The following is a 24,442-nucleotide window of genomic DNA, read 5'->3' as shown; positions in this document are numbered from 1 at the left end:
GGTCTGTCTCTGGAGTGGATGGGATCACAAGTGTGTGCCACTGCACCAGCCCAGGATCCTGGTTCTTGGCACTCTTCATTCTGCTTTCCTCAGAATGTTGGCTTTCTCTTCAGACTGACTCCTCTTCTGGTCTCAGAATAGCTGTAACAGCCTGAAGGCACCGTACAAGCAGAGGAAGGGGATATTTTATATAAGTGAGATACTCGTGTGGCTAAGAAATCTAAAAAGCACTTAACAGGATTCACTGAAGACCCTATCATTGTCCCTTATTCCTCAACACAGTTGTTACTGTTCATTTTTAGTACATCCTCCTTCCAGGGTTCTCTTAAGCATTTACCAACAAATACAAATATATTTTTTATCTTACTCCATCTTTCACACAAGTGCTAGCATGCTCTGTGCCATTCTACAGCCTTCTGTCACCTGGTCAATATCTTGGGAGATTTTCCCATTCAGGACATAGTTTTGTGATTTTATAGGGTTAGAATATTTCATTGTATACACATACCATAATTAACTAGTTTATTAATAGATAGGTTTGTTCTCGGTCTTTCTATTATAGAATCATAGTGTAAGATTTTGCACATCTCTAGATCCTCAGAAGTAGGATGACTGGGTAAGATGTGTGTGCATTTGTTATTTAGATAGCATTTGGCAAGTTGCCTTTCAGAGGGCTAGAAACGATTTAGATTTGTGCCAACAATTTCTGTGAGTGCTTGTTTCCTTGTGGTTTTCCCCAAGGAGAGCTATTAAACTTCCATATCCTTACTCCAAACTAATATATAATGATAGTTTCGTTATGGTAATATTACTACATACACTTATGGTGAATTAAGGTTACAAAGTAATTCTTCTGTTTTTCCTAGTACTTTCATTTTATAATTATAATATTTTATCCATTTAGAATCTGACAAGGAATATAAATTCCACTTTTTTCCTTTCCTTGCTACCTTATTTTTGTCTTATTATTTTTTTTTATCAAATAGGTCATCTCATTTTCAAATTTGAGATTCTGGCTTTATCATATAATACATTCCTGTGTACTTTCTGGACTTCGATGTGTTGGTTCTTATATGTTAGTACCTTGTTTTATAAAAATATCAAGTCTTTCAGTTTCAGTACATGATAGAGCTAGTCTTCTATCATTAAACATCTTTTTAAGCATTTCAGTATTTTTTAATGAACTCTATAGTCAGCTGACTCAATTCCAAAATAGGAGAAACAATTTTTTAAATTGGGATTGTGCTGGGTGTGGTGGTGCATGCCTGTAATCCCAGCAGCTTAGGAGGCTGAGACAGGAGGATGGCAAGTTCAAAGCCAGCTTTAGCAAAGGCAAGGTGCTAAGCAACTCAGTGAGACCCTGTCTCTAAATAAAATACAACATAGGGCTGGGGATGTGGCTCAGTGGTTGAGTGCCCCTAAGTTCAATCCTGTGTTTAAAAAAAAATGAGATTATATTAAATCTTAAAATCCCTTATGTTATTTTCCTATCTAAGAACATGGGATCTAACCCCCACATGTTATTTGTTCATGCTGTCTATTAGTAGTGTGTTCTTCAAATAAGTTTAACACATTAAATTTATTCCTGATTATTTCTTCCATAATGCTTTTTGATTATTTGTATGAAAGCTTTTTTGCTGATGTCTGTTATTAATATTAAAGCCATTTTTAAAATTCTCTGAATGTCCTTTTCTGTTGGTTCTCTTGTATTTTCAAATCATTTTTTAAGAGGAATGAAGCACTTCCCAGAAGCTTCCCAGTTGACTTTGGCTCAAAATAGAAGTAGACTAAGTTGTATCATATGACCGTGTTATACCAGAAACCATGAGGGTGTGGGGTTGCTGTGAGTAGCTTGATTTATACTGGATAGATGTTTTCCTGAACTGAAAACCAGGATGGGGCCATGCTTTCTCGGTGGAGGAGGCTTCTGTGGGTGGAGGCTTTGATAGAGGGAGAGAAGAAACCTAAGTCTGCTGGGTGGGTGAGCTGCAGTGGCTACATCAGACCTGCTCCACAGCTCTCTTACCAATAGCTCTCTTTATCTTGAAATTTTTTGAAGAAACAGTAACTCAAAAGTTCAATTCTTTGACCTTAGTAAGAAGCTTCTTGTCCTGCTACTTTGCCTATTCCTGAAATCCCAAAGTAGTAGCAGCTCAATGACCTTTTCAATAATTTATGTAAGCTCAAGTAGAAACTAGATTGTGGCTTTTCCTCTCCAGTTCACTTTTTTTAAGATGCTGGGGTGTATACCTATCACCATCCTCCAAAAGAGGTAAAGGAGGAGTATTGAAGTTTGACCAGTTGTAACAGTACCAGATTTACAGTTTGATCGATCTGGTTTCTTCTGCAGATAATCTTGTGTATTGTTGTTAATTCCCATTTGATTCCATTTTAAGAAGTAATAGCTTCTGATCTTCACATTGGGGAGAAATGTCACAGGTTAGTTTGGTATATGAAGTGATAGTATGACAACAGGAGTAGTATTTGAAATAGGGACTGACATGAAAAAGCTGCCATATATTAACTGGCATTAGCCATACCATATGGTTCTATCATATGACAAACTTATAATTTTTTTGTGTTTTGGTTCAGAGGATTAAACCCAGGAGTGCTTAATTATTGAGCCACCCCTCTCCCCTTTTAAAACAGGGTCTCACTAAATTTCTTAAGGCCTTGCTAAGTTGTTGAGGCTGGCCTCGAACTTGTAGTCCTCCTGTCTCGGCCTTTGAACTTGCTGGGGTTATAGGCATGCTTCACCACACCTGGCTCTTTCTTCCTTTCTCTTTTCTCTCCCTCTGTCCTTCCCCCTTCCTTTCTCCCTCTCAGAGCTGGGGATCAATCCCAGGGCCTTGTGCATGGTAGGAAACTGCTCTACCCCAGTTCTATGTTTCTTCTTGGTAGAAGAGATTATTAGGCCAAAATGTTGACACTGGAATGAATATGGTTTCCCATTGGTTTATGGGAACTAATGGAATAGATTATGTTTTTGAAGAATATCTTGAAAATATAAATTTATTTTTAAAGTAGCATATTCTGTTTTAAAAAGTCAACTTACAAATGAGAATCGATGAAAGTGGAGATTCCGCTCCCTGTTCTGACATGCAGCTTCCCATTGCCTTTCCAGAGGCAGCCATTTTTTTCCCATTCATGCACAAAAAATTTATTGTGCATCATCTCCACACCAAGAGATCTGTTCAGAGCAGGGAATAGGCCTGGCCCCTGCCTTTCCCTAGTTGAGAATGGATCTGCCACCAGTGCGTCATGGAGGGGTCATGGGCAAGGCCAGCCAGTGATCCCTCAGCCCTGGGGACTGGCTACAGCACTTTGCTTGATTTATCCTGTGTGTCCTCAGATCATAGCATTTTTTTCTGGGGCTGTGACCTGGAAATGGTCGAGAAATAGGGGTTTGAATGCTAATTCACAATGAGGGGGAGGCACTAAGGAAGAATAGGGTCTCTTTAGGTAGAGGAGAGTAAAAGGACGGGAGGGAACATAGAGGTAGGAAGAAGAGCAGCATGAAACAGGCATTATCTTATGTACATATATGACCGTGTGACTGATGTGATTCTACAACATGTATAATCAAAAATGAAAAATTATACCCTACTTATGTATGATACATCAAAGTGCATAAATGCATTCTACTGTCATGTATAACTAATTAAAACAAATTTTAAAAATTTATAAAGGAAGCCACTTTTAATAGTTATTTGTGTATCCTGCCAAAGAGATTCTGTGTATACTAAGATACAGTTGTCTTCAGTCTCATCTTTTTAAATTTTAATATGAATTATAATACATTATTTTGTACCTTTTTTATGCTCAAAATATATCTTGGAGATAATGCAATAGAATGCTTTACCTGGTTAACTATCTTTCACTGAGAACTTGGCAAAGTAGTAGTTGAAGTTTTGGGGGTATATATGTACTTATGAGACTGGTTATTGCTTGAAGGGGTCTCAGTAGGCATTTAGTCTGGATTGTTCCTGCCCCCCCTCCAGAGGATAGAAGGGAGCTTTATTAGCAGGTTGTCTTTTAGTTGGAGACCAGCTATAAGGAGATCATTTGGATGGTTGATCAAGCAAAGGAAACCAAAGGCCTTCAAATCTGAACAAATATTAGTCATCGTAACTGTATGTCACCCATCAAGTCAACGGAGATACCCAGCTATTACCTCAGGAAATAGAAGAACACATAGCCTGTCTGCAGGTGGTGAGCAGAAGCAACCTGGAAGCTTCTCTCCTGAGAAGGTATTAAGAGCCAGGCAACAAACAAATCATTTAAAAAAATTTTTAAAAAGATTCTATTAATTGTATTTAAAGTGACATGGAATATTTAGGAATAAGTTAAAGGAGATCTTTAGACTGAAAACCATGAAGCATTATTTAGAGAAGCTAAAATAAACCTAATAGAAGATTATACCCCTATAAATCAGAGATGAGAAGATTCAATATTGTAAAGGTGTCAGTTCTCTCTGAATTGGTTTGTTGATACAGTGCAATCCCATTTACAGTCCCCAGTTGGGTTTTAGTTTGTCATTCGAGAAGTTGATTATATCTACAGCTTACAAGGCAGTGCAAACAGACGAGAAGAGCTGAGGCCGTTTTGAACAAAAAAGGTTGGAAGATCCCCCTTATCTGTTAAGATGTCATAAAGCTGAGTGCCATGTTGGTACAAGGACGGATAATCCAGTAGAACAAAATAGAGACTTCAGAATCTGTCCCCCACACGTATTGACAACTGATTTATGACAAAAGTGACAGTGAATGCAATGGAGAAGGTAGTCTTACCAATAAATGGTATTAGGTCAACTGGATGTCCATATGAAAAATTGTCTTGCTTCCTGCTGTCACTCTACCTAAAAAAACAAATTACAAAAGTATTGTCGTTCTAAAAGAGAAAGGTCAAAGAAGAGAGCTTTTAGAAGAAAATGTAGAAGAATGTCTTTATGACCTTGGGATAGGCAAAGATTTCCTTAACAGCTCACCAGAAAGTGGAAATAATGAACTGGACTTGATTCAAATGAGAAATGCTGTTTACTAAACATACTATGAAGAGCAAAGACAAGCCACAGAATGGAAATCTGTATTAGCAGGGCATATGTCTGACACAGGAAATATATCCAGGATGTGAAGAACCCCTATAAATCAAGTAAAAGGCAGACACCCCACTAGAGAAAATTGACAGAGGACTTAAACTTCATAAAAGAGGATATCCAATAGCTAATGAACAGAGAAAAGGTTTTCATCTTTACTAGTCATCAGGAAATTGAAAGCTAAAACCACAATATCATACCATTATACCTGTAAGAAGGGCTAAAATAAGATGACGGGCATAACAAATATTCTAGAATGTGGTCTGGAGTTCTCCTATCCTACTGGTATACTCTTTGGGAAACTTTATATTAGAACAGAACTGTACAAAAGACAAGAATATTTATAGGAGTGCTGATCTTAATAGTCCCACCTGGAAACCACCCAGTGACCTCCACAGCATAAGGGGCAAATACGTTAGGGCGTGTGCATACCCTGATGCTGCACAGCAAGTGAGAATGAACAGTTTTCAACTCTACACCACACTGTGGATGGATCTCACAAACATCATGTTGAGTGAAATAAACCAGACATGAGTGCTAACTGTATGAATGCCATTGCTGTAAAAACAAAGTTTATTCATGATGCTATAAATCATAAAAGTGGTTCCCTTTGGGGGAAGTAGTGAATAGAAGGGGATGCAGGGGGCTTCTCAGGTTCTGGTAATGCTCGATTTCTTGCCCTGGGTAGTGGTTTACTGGAGGTATTCACTTGGTAAGTTATCGTTGAGCTTTAAGCTTGTGACATTTTTCTTTTTATATGTTCTACTTGAATTTAAAAATATGCTTTTAAGTAAAAATGTATGTACATTTATATGATACATATACATTTGTTCTGCACATATATATTTGTATGTGTATGTAATTACATATTGTACGTGTAAGTGCACTCATAGGCGCACATGCCTGTTAATGTATGCACACTCTGAGAGCTATGTCCTGTACAGACCACAAGATGGAGCTATAAGTCAATAGAAAGGAAACAACTTCCCAGTTGCTAAGTTTTGGAAAAGTTAAATTTTTTCCTTGAAAGCAAGGAGATAATGCTAAGATTGCTCATTCTTCCTAACTTTAGGAAAGGACTTGTCTTTTACCTCTCGGTTGTCTTTGAACTTTCCCCCCACCCCTTGTCCTTGTAACTGCAACCCTGTTTGCCATTTTAATACATCATCTTTTCTTTTCTTTTCTTTTTTTTTTTTTTTAAAGAGAGAGAGAGGTAGAGAGAGAGAATTTTAATATTTATTTTTTAGTTATCAGCAGGCACAACATCTTTGTTTGTATGTGGTGCTGAGGATCGAACCTGGGCCGCACGCATTCCAGGCGAGCGCGCTACCGCTTGAGCCACATCCCCAGCCCACATCATCTTTTATCACTATCTAGACTGTGCCTCATCCCTAATCTCTCTACATTCTTTTTTTCTTCTTTCTTATTTTTCTCTTACCTTTTACTTTCATATATATACACTTTTTCATTGCTCTTTCTCCCTGAAAAATTTGCTTGATTTTTGGCATTTCGTGATTTGTAGTTTGTGGGTTTTTTCCCCCCCCTTCTTGATTTAAAAATGGATGTCATGGAGCCCCCACTTCCCTCAGGATTGAAATAAATAGGGGAGGGGAGATTGAAACTGAGAGCTTCTGAACTTTCTCACATGGAGAATAAAACTACCCCCACCCCACACTGGGCTGCCCCTATGCATTCCCCGGCCAGCACAGTCTAGCTGAATCCACACATGTACATCACCTGTTTTTTGTTTCTGTAAATTGTAACTGCTTCTGTGGGCCTGGGGGAGAAGCGTCTAGAATGCTTTCTCTCTACTTGGATCAAACTGCATAAAATTAATTTTTCCTTTTAAAAAGGGATGTTTTTAATGTTTTTAATGTTTTCACATAAGTTGTATTTTTTTAATTTATTTTTTAAAGTGATAGATAAAAATTGTACATATTAATGGAGAACCATGTAACGTTCAATACATGTATATATTGCTTATTGCTGTGATTTTTCTATTCTGTTATATTCCCTTCCTCTTCTCTCTCCTCTTCTCTCCTCTCAATAGAGCTGACCAAATCCATAGATCTGACAAATTATTTTCCATAGCTGTTATTCTGCAATATAAATATGCAGTCATTTTTCCAGTTACTCTCCATTTTATGGATGTTGGGTCATTTGGTTTTTGCCATTACACAATGCTGAGGTAAATACCCCAGGGACTATGGCCTCTCTTCCCATTGGACAGAGTCCTTAAAGTAGGATTATTGGACATAAGGAATGGATGTTCAGAATTTGACAGGAACAGTCATGTGTGCATCTTAAAATTTGCAGTATTTTGGGTTCCTCCAGTAATATAAGGGGGAGCCAACGTTTTGGTACTGGGGATTGAACCTAGAGGCACTTAACCACTGAGCCACATCCTGGGCCCTTTTTATTTTTATTTGGAGTTGCTTAGGGCCTGGCTGAGTTGCTGAGGCTAGCCTTGAACTTGTGATCCTCCTGCCGCGGCCTCATGAGTCACTGGGATTACAGAAATGTCCCTCACCGCACACAGCCCAGCGAGAGAGCCCATTTCCTGACACCTTGGCCTTGGTGTTGATGAGCTTGGTGGGTTTTGCCATTTTTAATCCTCTTGGGTGAAAATGATGCCCATTTTGAATTTCAGTATTTTAGTACTGGTATAATTGTGACTTCGGTATGGAAAATAAAAAGTTTCCCTGTCCCTGCATGAATTGACTTTAAGTTATACAAATCATTTGTGAGTTTAAAAAAGGGAGAAAATTATGTCCACTTATAAGCAGGAAGAAAAAGGGGTTACTTTTACTGTATTTGACTTTAAAAAAAACTTGTTTAATACTCTCTAACTTGTGTTTTTTTCTAAATATTTATTTTTTTTTAGTTTTTAGGTGAACAAAATATCTTTATTTTTTTAGGTGGTGTTGAAGATCGAACACAGTGCCTCACGCATGCCAGGAGGGCGCGCTACCACTTGAGCCACATCCCCAGTCCCCCCTTTTATTTTGTATTAGGGATTGAACCCAGGGGCACTTTACTACTGAGCTATAGGCCCAGCTCCCCCCCTTTTTAAAAAAAATTTTGAGACGGGGTCTAACTAAGTTGTTGAGGCTGACATCTATTCTGTGATCCTCTTGCCTCAGCCTCTGAAGTTGCTGGAATTACAGGCATGCGCCACTTGCCTGGATCCTATCTGTGCTTTTAAAAATGAAAAATGGGGCTGGGGATGTGGCTCAAGTGGTAGCACGCTCGCCTGGCATGCACAGGGTGCTGGGTGCTGGATTTGATCCTCAACACCACATAAAAATAAAATAAAGATGTTGTGTCCACTGAAAACTGAAAAAAAGTATTAAAAAAATTATTAAAAAAAAAACCTAAAAATGAAGATATGTAAATTCATATTCTTTATTCACAAGAGTTTTCTACTTCTCCCTTCCCCTCTTCTCTATTTAACGAGCACTTTCATATGTCTTATATCATTTGACCCTCATAGTAATCTTCAGAAATAAGCAGTTTGATAGATGAGGAGGCCAATTCATAACAGTTAAATCATTGTGTTTAGGCTGAATCAATGGCAGAGATCTAGAGCTTAAAGTCTTGTTGTCCTTTGCCTTAGGTGTTGTCTCTTAGGCCTTTTCTCTTTTGCTTTTGGTTTCCTACCACAGTTCCTTTTTAGAGGTCCTCACTTGTCCGTTTCTTACTGATTTTGAGTACTTTGTCCTTTTTCCTGTTCACTTGACCTACAAGAAGCATTATCCCGTACTAGATTTTTAAGCAGTGTATTGCTTGCTTTGCATCGTGAGAGTCAGTGGAAGGAACAAAAGATGGAGTATGAGAAAGCCTAGGTTGGAGTTTGACTCTTTCATTTTATATAAGACAAAGATAATGACAACTTTTCCAAATATTATACAGTTCAAGTGAGAAGAATGTATGTGAAGATTCTTTATCAACTCGAAAGTGCTTTATAAGCATGAATGAATACTTGTTGTCACTGATTTTAGCAGGAAATATATAGGTGGCATGCCATCTGTGGAAGTCTTTCTCTCTCGCACAGAACATGTAGAGGTCTCTAAGAATAGTGAATTTGAAGTGCAAAATTGGGGTAAGGGCTATACATGGTCTAGATTAGAAAAAAAAAGAAATCAATTTAAGGGAAAGGGGGTTGAGAAGATGTGGAAGAAACAAGACTTGAGATAGCCCTGGTAAAATGTGTAGAATTTGAACAAATGTATTTTTTCCTCTTATGTACTTTTCTTGAATCCTACACTTTCTAGAGCAATAGCTTCCTTACTAAATTTGCAGTTTGGCATCCTGCTGGTTGCATAAAAGTCATCTGAGATCTTACAAATTTCCTGGATTCTGTCCCCAGAGGAAAAGATGCTATGGTTAATCATGTGGGTGTCCATCTCAATCATTTGCGTTTTTCAATATGATTTAGATGAATTGATACAATGAAAAGCAAGGTTATTGAGGTGGAAATAATGTCTATCTAGGCAGTCCTTGGCTTTTCTGCATCTTGAATATACATATACATTGTTCATTGGTACCCTTAAATAGTCTTTTAATACCAGATTTGGATTTTTTTCTTCATCAGTTGAAGAACCCAAAATTCCACTATTGGTGGCACTGTCTGCCAGCCAGTGAGTGACTTTGCTACCCTCACATCTTGGTCCATAGAACAGTGTTACTTTGCATACTTGAAATTTTTATTGTATTTTATCTTTATAAAATAACTTAGATTGGAAGCACATGCTAAGGGGAAGACATTAGTGTCAAGACGAAATTGGAACTCATTAGACATGTCAAATGCCTACATGCAAATTATAAGTTGTGTTCCTCAATTGGACACTTACTGGATTTGTCGTTTCACAGTGTTTGTGAAGAGCCAATGAAGGCAGAGCAGAGTTGTTATTGAGGACAGGGTCCAGAAGGCTAGCTCTAAGAACAGAAGTTCCCTTATCCTATATGAGCTTGTTGACTTTTGCACAGTCTGTTTCTAAGCATGTTTTCAAGGGTGCCTTGGGTAATAATAAAGTACAAAGCTGCTTGCAATAAAAGTTGACCATTGGATGGTTGTAGCTGAACCTGAACCATCAACCAGCAGATGGCTCTCTGTCACCATAAGGTTTAGCAGAGCAGTCACTTCAGCTCTTGGAATTCTTAGGTGTTTTGTACATCAGGCCTCCTTATCCCTCTTCTACCTTTTAGGTACCCATGGCAATCAAACACTTAAAGTAAGAAAAGTGTCTTTTTGGTTTTACTTGGTTTTAAATTTCTTAGATTACCCTGAGGAATAGTGGTTTCAGATTTCTGAAGTTTGGGTTGGGGACCAAAATAATGACTTCTGATGACCTTTTCTACCCTACATTTCTATTCTATGAACTCTTTTATTAAGGTTTTTATTAACAGTAAAAAAAAAAAGACAGGAAGAAATAGGGTGGAATATTGGATTGAAAGATGTTAACAGTCTAGTAGATACGGCTACAAGCAACCATGCATCCACAGGTCATGCTCTTGAAGGAACATTCTTACTTTGGAGTTGTTATTAGGTACTATAGTGAAATTTGAAAGATGATGAAAAACTTCCCTTTTTCCAAATTGTGTTAACTCCCCCAAGTTACCCGGGTAAATTTGGCTAGCAATGCATAACTCTCCTCCTTTAAAAACAATTTTTGTTTAAAATTTGAAAACCTAATGAAAATGTTTTTCTAAGTTCTATGGTGTAATTTCCTTGGATAAGGAAAATATTTTCCTTGTTTAAGTTCTTATTTGCCCTGGATTGATACTCTGGATTAATTGAAGCGAAGATTATTTTCTTAAATTAACAAAATTATTTTGAGAATTTTCTTTGCATTATGCACAATGTTGGGCATTTTTTTTTTGTCCTTAGAGTGTCAGCTTCATGAGGTCAGGCATCTATCACTCTTGTTCACTTCCAAGTCCCTGAGATGAGCGCCTGATACATTAAGTGTACTCTGTATTTGTTGGATGGTTGGAGGGATAGATGGACGGGTTATAAAAATATAATAGGATGGAGTATTGGACTGAAAGAAGTTAACAGTCTATAAATATGGCTACAGATACTCACATACCCATAGAGCATGAGCTTCAAGGAGGAGTGTTATTTTGGGGCTGTTTATTAGGAACTGTGCTGATGCTTGAAAGTAATGAGAAATTTCCCTTCCTATGTTGTGTCCATTCCCTCCAACTGGCCAGATCTGGAAATCTCTATTTCTATATCCAGTCTACTCACCAGTACTTGTGGAATTTCCCTTTGAATCAGTATGTTAATTGTCCCTTTCTCTGTGTTCCTTGGTGTCCTTTCCTTTGTCTAGACCCCATTGCTGCCCACCTACATCACTGCATAGCCTTCAGCCTCCTCCCCACTGCAGCCTCTCTTCAGAGTAATCCATCTGCGTCCTGTTGCCAGACTTTGTCTCTAAAGAATTTATGTCAAAGAATCTATTTCTGATTGAAATTTGAGCCTCGGTGCATCTTTATGTTCACAGAACGAAACTACACAAAAAGTTTTGAAAAAGGAATCGCCTTTAAATACCATAGTAGCATTTTCACATCTATAGGCAAGTCTAGTTATGAAACTTTGCAGACTCGATTCAATTCACTGACACCTTAGAAATAGCTTTACTAGTCCAAACTGCAAACCTCCCTTGTGGTCTGTGAATTGTCAAACATGGATATTTTTTCCAGACAAAACAAACATTTTGTATAGTCACTGTGACATCTTTTTGAAAAGCTATTTCTTGGAATTCACTGCCTTTTCAATTCTGTATTCAGTTGATAAGAACACCCTCCCTATGAACTTTAGCAAGCTTCAGCTTCATTTGTCAACAGAAAGATGGATTATCTGTGCCCCCATATTATAATTTAATAACATATGCTGTTTTCTTTGGGGGATGAAAATGAAATCATTTTTGTCTTTAGAAAGTGACTGAAACCTTGTGGTAAGATCTATGTGAGACAGATACTAACATATTTATTAATATGGCATTTATCTGATAAATTCTTTTTATTAGATAAGTTCCATCTTGAAAGAATTTAGATAAACATTTTTGATATATTTTTAAAAGGTGGGAGCCAAGCACTGTGGTACAGACCTATAATCCCAGCTACTTGGGGAAACTGAGACAGAGGGATCACTTGAGCCCAGAAGTTTAAGGCCAAGTACTGGAGGAGTGGTTTAATGGTAAAGCACTTGCCTAGCATGTGTGAGGCCCTGGCTTACATCTCCAGCAAGGAAAAAAAAAATGAAGTCCGTCCTAAACTCGGCAACATAAGAATTAGCATTTCCTCTCTCTAACTTCCTTTGCAAAGGAGAAATACTCCTTGCTTGTCATTCCAAAAGTGAGGTTGAGATACAAGGTGTTTAACTGACAGAATTTTCCTCTCAAGAAATTGTCTTCATCTGCTTGAACAGTGTTACTCTTTGCTGCTAAAATCTTGAAGGCAGGTAGCAGTTGATAAGTAGGATTTTTTTTTTAATCTCAAAATGAAAATGTTAAATACTTTTCTCATTTTGTCTTCCTTTGGCTTAAAGCCCTTAGTGCCCTCAGTGGTTTTCCCAGTTCTGTTTCGTAAACATTTACTGAATGCTGCTTCTCTGGCGTATTCCGAGGCTGGTGGGTTTTTTTTTTTTTTTTTTTTTTGGTACAGGGGATATAAACATGACTGTCATGTGGCCTCTTTCTTCACAGAGCTCATAATTTAGGAAGGGAGACAGATGAGTAAATAACTAACTACAATCCTGCTTGATAAATGCCACGTTAGAGGTCATGAGCAAAGTGCCATGGGAGCACCAGCGAGTGATTGATTCTCGGGAAGGGGGAGGGGGTGGGGATCAGGAAGGACTAAGCAGCAGAAGTGACATTTGAGTTGAGCCTTAGGGGATGAATAGAATTTTGCCAGATGGACAAAGAGATGGGGGTGGGGACACTTCAGACTCATACAAAAACATGAGAGTGTGAAAGTTTGTGCCTTTGTCTGAGTGGTTGAGCAGTGTGTAGGGCTGAAGGAGAGGCAGGGTGTGGAAGGGGGGATGTTGAAAGATGATGATGCGGAGATCACCAGGGCCTCATGTTAAGCTCACACTTGACCTGTAGCTTCTGGGGAGTACAGAAGTCTTGAAATATAGAAATGATATGGAGAGAGATTTGTTTTTAGAAAGATAATTCTAGCAGCATAAGTATAAGATGATTTGGGTGAGTGTGACTGGGAGCATAGAGACCAATCAGAAGAACACCATCTCCACTGTCCACGTGAGAGATGAGAGTCTGAGCCCAGGAGGCTGTATCACTGGGGATGGAAATGAGGACATGGACTTGAGAACCACCTCTGAGGGAGGCCTTGGCCTTTGATGAGATGTGGGGGAAAGGGCAAAAATCATGGCTTGTATGACTTGCTGACCAAAACAGAGGGCGCAGGAGAAGTAAGGCTTACAGGATGCAAGTAATGCATTTGACTTTGTATATGTTAAGTTTGGAGGAATGCCAGTTGGAGATTCTGTATTTGTGCCTTTTCATTTAAGATAGAGAACACATAGGAAAATATCACGGGTAGAGATAAATTGGTAAGTCTTTAACACAGTGATTTTTCAATCGGGGTAAGGGATGGAGGACATGCCTTGCCTGAATTTTTATATGTGGGGCTTCTTTTTAACTATTCATGTGCCCTTTTTTCCCCTTACTCCCAGATTCTGATGCAGCACACTCAGGGCCATTGTGTATAGAACTGTACTGAATGATGGGCATCATCCCAAATGATGAATCTATAAAGAAAATAAAGCATTCTACATATAAGAATACCTGAATTTTAATATTGTACCCACCCTTATTAAAGAAAGGCGCATGCATTGCTGGATTTCCTGGCAGGTTTAGGACATCAGCAAAACCGAAAACGCCAAAATAGAGAGGAGGGAAGAGAGGAGGAGATGGCAAATCAGCTTTGGGAATTAGATAACTCCAGGAAGTCTTTCCTACATGTTTGTTGGTGATGTGTATTTAATAGTAATATTAAATTGTGCCTATGTTGTCACTTTTGCTCTCTAAAAGGTGTTTAAAACAAACACACACACACACACACACACACACAAACACGCATGCACGCATGTGAGCACGCGCGCGCCAGAGGGGTCTGGGGTTGTGGCTCAGTGGTAGAGCACTCGCTTAGCATGTGCAAGGCACTGGGTTCGATCCTAAGCATCACATAAAAATAAAGATATTATGAAAAAAATACACACATTGGTGAAGTTCCAATTTGTCATTTTTTTTGAGGTTGCTAAAAGAAATTGTACATTTTTTCCCTTTTAACATTAATTTGTTTGCGTGTGTGCATGCAAGCATGTATGCTCTGGGGATTGAACTCACAGCTGCACTTATGTTAAGTGTGTGCTCTACCAGTGGGCTATACCTCCAGCCTGTTTGTATTAATTTTTAAAAGCATGTGTTACCACAAGGATCAACAGTGGGACATTTCAGCAGTAACTTAGAGAAGCAGTATCACCTAATTTCAATTTATTCATTTGAATGGATACTAATAGCTGGTCACTGATGTACTTCTGAGGTTACTTTATATGCCTGTGATCCATGCACTGGAGTGAGCTGTATACAGAATCCCACGTGATTCCTGTTTTGACAAAGGCTGGCACTTGCAAGATGGTTTAAGGGTTTAGGGGTATGCTTTGATTGCAAATTCACTTCTTTCCTTGCTTTTTCTTCAAAGCTAGGTGGAATTAAATAATTATTATATGGAATAAATCTGAAATCTTGACATCTTGGATTCTTGGGGGCCAATCGTGTGAAGTAAGGCTTTAAAGAACACATCTGTCTTTTGGATAAAGTGAAAGTGTTTGGCATGCTAATTGTAGTACACTTGAATAAGGGAGACCAGCTATATGCTTAAAATCTTAGTCTAATGATTTAAAAAAAAATTCCCCATTTGGCTTGGGTTTGTTTCTTAATACATATTATGTTCTTTGGTTGGTTTTAAAGGACTAAGCTAAAAATTAACATGACTTCTTGAGTTTGAAAATTTTAAGTGTCTCCTGTGTATATAATGCAATAATTGGTATAATGATAAGTTAGTTTCTTGAATGATTTTTGTTTTCTAAGCACTACATTAAGCATTTTTCCCATATTTTACATATTGTCCTCCCCCCGCCCCAAGCCACACACATAGGGTGGAATGAAAATGGCACCTATAATGAGAATCTGCACTTTGTAAGGCAGAGACTTTGGTTTGCCTATAGTTGTTTTTTTTTCTTTATCCTTGTTAATTAGAATAGTACCTCTCACAGAAGTACTGAGCAAAAAAAAAAAAAAAAAAAAAAAAAAAAAAAAAAAAAATTGAACCCAGGGGCACTTAACCACTGAGCCACATGCTCAGCCCTTTAAAAAAAATATTTTATTTAGAGACAGCATCTCACTAAATTGCTTGGGCCTCACTAAATTGCTGAGGCTGTCGTCCTGTCTCAACCTCCTGAACTGCTGGGATTACAGGCCTGTGCCACTGCACCCACCACAGATTTTTTTAAAATAAACTAATTATTTAATCCTCCCAGAACCCGTGGAGGTGGATATAACTATCCCTATACTTCTGGTTAAGTGATGTACTGTTAGCTGTTCACTCCATAATGGGAAACGGGGTATAGAAGAATAAAGGTGATTTTTCTGTTCTACCAAGTCTTATTTTATTTTTTAAAAACTTTTAGTTGTAGTTGGGCCCAATACCTTTATTTTATTTATTTATTTTTATGTGGTGCTGAGAATCGAACCCAGGGCCTTGCATGTGCTAGGCGAGCGCTCTACTGCTGAGCCCCAGCCCATATCAAGTCTTATCTATATAAATGGTTAAGCATTGGGATATCGGTTCTCTCTAGACGATACCATGCCATTGGGGCTAGAGGAATGAGCAACGATGGAGAAGTGAGTGAATACACATAACTTGCTCGAGCAGTGCCTGCACATAGCAAGTGCTTAACTGTTTCAGTTGTTGCTGACACTCCCACTACTGCAACATTGCTATCGTCATTTTTGTTTTGAATCCAATCAGAGCTCTAAAGTGAACCTTTGTTTGTTTGGAAATGGTCAGACATGGTTTCCTGAACAAGGTGATCCTCACAGCTCAGATTGTGGAAAAGTCAGGGCAGGAGAGAACGACTTGAGATGAGAAGAATCCAGTATACTGGGACAGAGGCAGAGATTGGTCTCAGCAGGAACAGGAAATCCCCAATGTGTTTGGTGCCAACGGGGCATGTGGGTTACTAGAGGGAGTGAAGACTAAGATGGACAATCAGACTGTGTTGATTATGTTATGAATGCTACATTGCAATCATAAAATTGGATTTGAAACTGCATGCATTACTGTCTGTAAGCAACTAAGGAAAATTATATTATCTTTTTCATGCTATAATCAGTAATTGTAGCATTGAATCTGCTTGAAAAATAATATTTGTACATTTGGTATCACATGGCCTGTGAGAAACTTTGTCCTAGTATGTCCTAGTATGAAGAATACTTCCAATTGGCTTTATATGGTTGAAATTTAAGAACCTCATTTATCAGCCTCTTCTATGATTATTGAGTCAAATGTATCTTGGAGGATTATATGAGTATTATGTTCTCCCATCATCTCTTTAACAGGCTGTAATTCCCTGGGGACCAGGTTTGAGCTTTATTCATCCTCATAACTCTTCTAACACTAAACACAGTTCCTGGAACAGACTAAGGACGCAATAAATTGCGCAAATTGAATTTTCAAAGCATAGGAGGCTGGCCACCTCTGCGCTTGTGAGGGGAATTTGCATCTGAGCTGTATTTTGTGAGATGTGTAATGCATTTAATGTGGTTCTTAGGTCCAGCCTGATGAGTGAAGAGGCTAAGCGAGGAGCACCCAACCCTTGGCTCTTTGAGGAGCCAGAGGAGACCAGAGGCTTGGGTTTTGATGAAATCCGGCAACAGCAGCAGAAAATCATCCAAGGTACTAAATACCAAAGGATTGTGGGCTCAGAAACCTTTTCTGATTTTTGACTGTGGCCTTGAATGTTCCTTTTCCTCATTGAAAATTGGAATGAAAACTGCTGGTCCTCTAAAGCTCTTGGCATTTTTGTGCCTCAGGATACCTGAAGAGTGGAAACCTGCTGTCACCTGTTTTAATAGCTGATGGAAGTAGTGATTTTTCCACTGGGTGAGAACAGGTCTGAATCTGATAAGTCTAGGGGACCTTAGTGCATATGCTCTTGACTGTTCTTCTAACACAGGACTCAACCTTTTTTTTTTTTTTTTCATATTTTTTTTAAGCTGTCGATGGACCTTTATTTTATGTGGTGCTGAGGGTCAAACCCAGTGCCTCACACTTGTTAGGCAAGCGCTCTACCACTGAGCCACAACCCCAGCCCAGGACTCTACCTTTTTCATCTGCAAAATAAATCAGTTGACTTTCACCTCAAGTTCATCTTGATTGTTAGCTATTAAAACTGCTAATTATTTTGTAACTTCTATTTTTTAAAATTCAGAAGTAATGTATACTTGCTTTACAAAACTTAAGCACTATAGAGACAGATAAGATGAAAAGCTTTCCATTTCTTCAATTTCTAACCATAAATGGATCAATGTGTATTTCCTCAGACTTTGTATATACCTACATATATTCAGTCTAAACACACATATATAAATGGTGTCATGAGGTACATGGCTGTCTTTTAGGTATTATTCCATAGGTTTATTTTTCTTACTAATGTGTGTTATGAACATTTTTTCCAATGTCGGCATGTACAGATATATTGTTCTAAATCTACTTTTTAAAGATCAACTTTATTGAGGAATATTTAACATTATCATAACTAGCACATATTTGAAGCATATGATTTGATAAGCTTTGACATATGTATACTCATATGAAGCTATTACTACAATCAAAATAATGAACATAATCATTACTTCCTGAGGTTTTCTTCATGTCTCTTTAAAATTCTTCCTATTACCCCTCCTCCATCCCTAGACAGCTGCTGATCTGCTTTCTGTCACTATAAATTATTTTCTGTTTTCTATAATTTTACATAAATAGAATGATACGGTATGTGTTCTTTTGGGAGGGCAGGGGATCTGGCTTTTACTAAACATAGTTACTTTATCTATGTTGTGTATATTAGTATTTCATTTTTTTATATTATAATATGGTATCCCATTATTCACATTTACCACAATCTGTGTAACTGTTCACCTAATAGATATTTGCGTGGTTTTCAGTTTGGGGCTGTTACAAGTACAGCTGCTGTGAACATGTACTTTATTTGTAGATTCTTGTGTGTGTGTGTGTGTGTGTGTGTGTGTGTGTGTGTGTGTGTTACTGGGAATTGAACCCAGGGGCACTCTACCATGACTCTTTTTATTTTTTATTTGAGACAAGTTCTCTGTAAGGTGCTGAGTTAGCCTCAAACTTGCTCCCAACCTCAGTTCCTCAAGTTGCTAGGATTATAGGCCTGTGCTATCTCACCTGGCAAAATTTCAATTTTTTTAGGTAAATACCTATAAATGGAATGACTGAACCATGTAGTAGAGGTAGGTTTACCTTTTATTTGTACATTTGGTACTAAGGATTGAACTCGTGGCCTCGCACCTGCTAGACAAGTACTTTACCCCTGAGTAATACTCTAGCACTTTGACTTTTAAAAAAAAATTTTAATAGAAAAAATTACATATGATATTTTGAAAATATTAATACATTGTGGAATGACTAAATCAAGCTAACATAAACATTCTTACATATATATAGAGAGGACACTTCCAGTCTACTCTTTAAGCAATTTTAAAGTATATTAGTCACCATGTGTACAATAGATCCTTTTTTTTTTTTTCCAAAAGGGACTGAAGATTGAACCCATGGCCTTGCACACTAAGCTACCTACCCAGCTCCTTTTTATTTTATTTTAAGACAGAGTCTTGCTGAACTGACCTTGAACTTCATGCTGGCCTTGAATTTGCAGTCTTCCTGCCTAAGCCTCTAAACCTAGCACAATAGATCTTTTAAATTTATTTGAAACTATCTGAAATTTTGTGTCTTTTGACCAACATCTCTCTAATTCCCTCATCCTCCCTCCATCACCTAGCTCCTGTTAAACTCAAAAGAGCAAAGTGAAGAATATGCTTGACTTTTTTTGATTCTGCATATTAGTGAGATCGTTCAGTGTTTGCCTTTCTGTGCCTGTCTTGTTTCATTTAAAATAATGTCCTCTAGGTTCTTCCATGTTGTCACAAGTAACAGGATTTCCTTCTTTTTATGGCTGAATAGTATTCTATTGCTTATACATACCACACTTTTTAAAAAAAATCCATTCATCCACTGTTGGGCACTTAAATTGATTTAAAAAAAAAAAAATCTTGACTATTGAATAATGCTACAGTAAGCATGGGAATTGACATCTTAACCATGAATCTCACAATCCATAAATACAGATTTAATTCTAAATAAATGGGTTTATTTAGTTTAATTTTCTTCAAAAGCGCTTTCTAGTATTCAATATACATTTCTTGTCCATCTTTTGTCAGATTTATCCATAAGTATTTCATATTTTTATTCAATTATAAATAGCATTTAAAAATTTTTCAGTGTCTGTTGCTCCTACATAAAAATACAGTTGATTATTTAAAAAATGTGTTTGGATCATGCAACCTTACAAAAATCACTAGTTTCTTCTCACAGTTTACTTGTTGAGAGTGTAGGATTCTATGCAAATGATCATGTATGTCAATAAAGACAGTTTTGTTCATTTCAAACTGGTTGCCTTATTTATTATTGCACTTGCTACAACCTCTATTACAATGCTAAATAGAAATGGTGAGAGCAGACTTCCTTGCCTTGTTTCTGATCTTATTGTTTCATTCTCTTGGATACCTGCTATGGTGATATTTTTCTTTGTTCAGTATTGGGTATTTCTTAATTTTTAGAAATATTCTTGTGTTTATGTGGGATGCTACTGAGTTACTTGGGTCTTGCTTTATAAAACAGACCAATGAGGTGTTATAGAGCAGGACCTATGAACCAAATCTGGCCTACTGTCGTCTTTTGTTGTATGTTCTGCAAGTTGCAAATGGCTTTTAAATTTTTGAAATGGTGAAAAATAATCAAAAGAAGAGTATTTTGTAACTTGTAAAAATTATATAAAATTCAGTTTAGTGCTCATAAACACAGGTCTGGTTTTTTTTTTTTTTTAATGTTGTAGATGGATACTATGCCTTTATTTACTTTTATGCTGAGGGTTGAACCCTGTGCCTCACATGTGCCAGTCAAGCTTTCTATTACTGAGACACAACCCCAGCCCTATAAATACAGTTTTATGGGAACACAACCATTCTCATTCCTTTATACATTATCTGTTTATGCTTTCCTGCTTACGGTGGCAGAGTTGAGTAATTGCTCTAAGGATCATATGAACCACAAAGCCTAAAATACTTAATATCTACCAACTCCAGTCTAGAGTAGTTTATCCCACTAATGAGCCAAAATCATTCTGCATATTCTATGTAATGCTTCATGAATAATGAAATACCTTGGTTGGTGGGAATAAATACTATGTCTGAGCTGGTTGAGCCCAGAGGTTCCTTCCCTTTACTGTTTGGAGTGATTCTTTTCCCCAGCTTTGGGGCGTTCCCTCATTGCTCATGCAGTACTCAGTTAAAGACTCGCTGTCTAGAGCTCTCCCAGGCAGATATGTCCTCTGTGGTAGTACCCCGAATACTTGAACCATCGTGATCTCCTTGGACTCATTCAAGTCTGCCAGTTTCCACCTGGACTCCCCCAACTCGCCCACCATGGCTGGGAGCTCTCACAGGGGAGTAATGGGGGGCAGTCTTATTTGTTTCCCATTGCTCGGGGATCACTGCTCTTTGTTTCCTGACAAACGTATTTTGAAACTTGTATATTTTGCCTGGTTCTCCCCCCAACCCTTTCCCAGTTATTTTAGGCCAAAAGGAAATCTGGTCCCTGCAGTCCATCTTAGCCAGAAGCAGAAGTCTAATTCTATTTTGAACTCCCCTTTGTGGTGAAATTGTCTGGTAAATGAAACACAGCAGCTCTCTTGGGGCTTCACCAATTACCGTATTTGAAGGAAAGTGAAAAAATAAAAAGTAACACAGCTTTACATCGAGCACAGTGATTCTTGTACAATAGTTTTCTTCAGGGTTTTCATACAGTTCCTGAAAGGACTGCCCTCTTGCTAATTTCTATAGATCAATCTTTTTCTTTTTATTTGGTACTAGGGATTGAACCCAGGGGCACTTTATCACGGAGCTACATCCCCAGGTCTTTTTATTTTTTTATTTGGAGACAGTGATAAGTTGCTGGGGTTGACCTCTAACTTGAGATCCTCCTGCCTCTGCCTCCCGAGTCCTGAGATTACAGGTGTGTGCACTCTGTTGAATGTCTTTGGCATTGTTGCTTTTGCCAAGAAAGGCTGTTTTCTGTTAGGGAAAGTATCTGTCACTGAGAAGGGACTGCATTCAGGGGTTGCTGTGCTGGATGTGAGAGAATGCCCCTCTTGAGTGTTAGCCATGGAGTCTCCACAGCAGAGCACATCCATACCGAGTTCCTCACTCTGAAGGCTTTCTGGCTTCTGGGGTTTGGGAATAGGAGGATGAAGGGGAGGGGAGGGGCATGTTTTAAATCAGATTTTTTTTTCCTTCATGTTTTGAAATGCTGTGTCCCTTGTTGCTTTGCTAGCAAGCTGTTTTTCCATGATAAATGCAAACATGGAAGTAATCTTTAAGCAAAACCCTTACTAGCCTTTTCTCTGCCTCAGGAATCTCGATGATGTGCTGAGGTTGCTGTGGTTCTGCCTCATTACCATGTCCTGTATTAGATAAAAAATGAAAGCCAAGAGGGCTGGGGTTGTGGCTCAGCGGTACAGCACTTGCCTAGCATGTGTGAGGCCCTGGTTCTATCCTCAGCACCACATAAAAATAAATAAAATAAAGATATTGTGCCCAACTACAACCAAAAAATAAATAAATAAAAAATAAAAGCCAAGAAAGGTCACTTCTGATTTCCTTTTTGTCCATGGAATCCATTAACCCTCCTTTATCTTTTTTTGTTGTTGTTGTTGTTGTTGCACTGGGGATCAAATCCAGGGTTTTGTACATGCTTAGGCAAGTGCTTCTACTACTCAGCTATATCCTCAGCCCTTTTTATTTTTATTTAGAGACAGGGTCTGACTAAGTTGCTGAGGTTGGCCTGGAACTTAAAATCCTACAGGCAAGCACCACCACCATACGCAGCCAGTTAGTCTTTCTGTGCTTCCCTTGATCCTTAGAAACACTTTGAAAATCATCCAAAATGACAATTTATTTGTAGAATTTAGCCTTCAGGGCAATGAATGCCTTCCTTGCCTAATCTGGAAAGTAGGCCTCCTCATAACTAGTTGGCTTATCCTGGCTTCTGTGGTGTTTTTTTTTTTTTTTTTTTTTTTTGTTTTGTTTTGTTTTAGCTGAAACTTGAGGCATAAATGGGTGTTAGGGAAAGTGGCTGTGGCGGTGACAATGACTTGGTCACCTCAAACATCCCTGAGATGGCACAAAGGAAGTAAACTGGTTATAGCTAGACTCTTGTCCCCGAGTTGGATGGCCAGGCTTTGGAAGAGGTGTGAGGTGCCCCACCTTTGCTCAGGAGGTCAACGTTGATAGGGTCTCTTAATTAGCACAATCAAGTCGTCTTATTCTTTAGATATTCTTTCTAGATTTGAGCAGAAAGTTGTATATTTATTCTAGATTTCTGTGATCTTAGGTCTCTAAAGGTTTTCATGTGAAATAGGGATGGGGAAGGTGGATAGCCAGATTCCATTTTACACTGAGGAATCTTAGTTGCTAATCTTTGAACCCTTGCAGTCACAACTTCACAATTTTCTTGGACGATGTCCTTTCTTATGGCTGTCACATAGATTAGAATGATCCCTTTCCTGAAATCTTAAAACTAAAACAATAATAAAATCACTTTTCTTAGGACTTGCTCTAAGGGTCTTCCTAAAATTGTAATTGACTCCTTTATCTAACTTGATTTAATCTTTCCTTCCTTTGTTCCTGCTTTTCATCTAGGGAGAGCTGCTCACATATGTTGGGTGTGAGAAGTTCCATTGTGACTCTCCAGGCACTGGATAATACAATGTCAATTGATTTTTCTGCTAAACTACTCTCAGGGCTATCTAGCATAGACTAGAGCCTTTCCATCTAGCAGAGACTTTTTTTTTTTTTTTTGTCTATAAACAGAATCCTCTGTGGTCATTGGTTGATTGAAACAGCTAGTGTGCTGCCTATATAAGTCCTTGGGTAAACCTAGTAATGCCACCAGCTGGGCTTGCATTTGGTGGCAAGGACAGGAAAAGACACATTCTCAGTCCTTGAGGTCCTTGTCATGTGCTCAGATTGGGGTCTGTGGTTGTAGCTCTTAGTAACGTCCCTTTGTGACTTTCCAATTCCTTGAAGAAAATGTAGGGTCAACACTCCAGTATATAGGCACAGGGAAGGACTTCCTCAATAGGACACTTAAAGCTCAGGAAATAATATCAATAATTAATGGGTTGCATCAAATTAAAAGCTGCTGCACAGCAAAGGAAACAAAATGTGACGAGAGAACCTACAGAACGAGAGAATCTGTTATTAATCATCTTTTAGAAAGTAGCTATCTAGAAAAACGAAAAAAAAAAAAAAACAACAAAAACTTAATACTGGGGAAAAAAAAACCCAATTAATGGGTAAATGAATTAAACAGATATTTCTCAAAAGAAGAAATACAAATGACCAACAAATGGAAAAAAGTTCAGTTAGCACTTAGGGAAATGCAAATCCAAACTACAATGAGATTTCATCTCACTCCAGTTAAATTAGCAGTCATCAAGCATATGAATGGTAATAAATGCTGGAGAGGATGTGGAGAAAAAGGAACACTTCAACACTGTTGGTGGGATTGTAAATTAGTACAATCACTGTGGAAGTCAGTATGGAGGTTCATCAAAAAAGTCAACATGAAACCACCAGAGGACCCAGCTACACCATTCCTTGGTATTTATCTTAAAGAATTAAAGTCATCATACTATAGTGATCCGTGCATACCCATGTTTATATCAGCACCATTCATAACAGCCAAACTACGGAACCAGCTCAGGTGTTTTTTCAGTGTAATGAATGGACCAAGGAAATGTGCTTATGTGTACACAAGGGAGTTTTGCAGCCATAAAGAAGAATGAAACTGTTATTTGCAGGAAAATGGGAAATTCGAGGACATTATGTTAAAACAAAATGAAACTTAGAAAGTCAAAGGTCATATGTTTTTCTTTCATATATGGAAGAC

General features: G+C 38.1%; 1 protein-coding gene across 1 annotated transcript in view; it reads left to right on the top strand.

Moving 5' to 3' along the window:
- Nucleotides 1–24,442, top strand: part of Stx8 (syntaxin 8) — a 253,627-nt gene that overhangs the window by 26,173 nt on the left and 203,012 nt on the right. The window contains exon 5 of the mRNA XM_076870189.1: nucleotides 16,962–17,086. Coding sequence (XP_076726304.1) covers nucleotides 16,962–17,086 — 125 coding nt within the window. The remainder of the gene's footprint in view (nucleotides 1–16,961; nucleotides 17,087–24,442) is intronic.

The sequence above is a fragment of the Callospermophilus lateralis genome, chromosome 11, assembly GCF_048772815.1.
Source record: "Callospermophilus lateralis isolate mCalLat2 chromosome 11, mCalLat2.hap1, whole genome shotgun sequence".
Classification (NCBI taxonomy): Eukaryota; Metazoa; Chordata; class Mammalia; order Rodentia; family Sciuridae; genus Callospermophilus; species Callospermophilus lateralis.
This window is presented reverse-complemented; position numbering and strand designations above follow the sequence as displayed.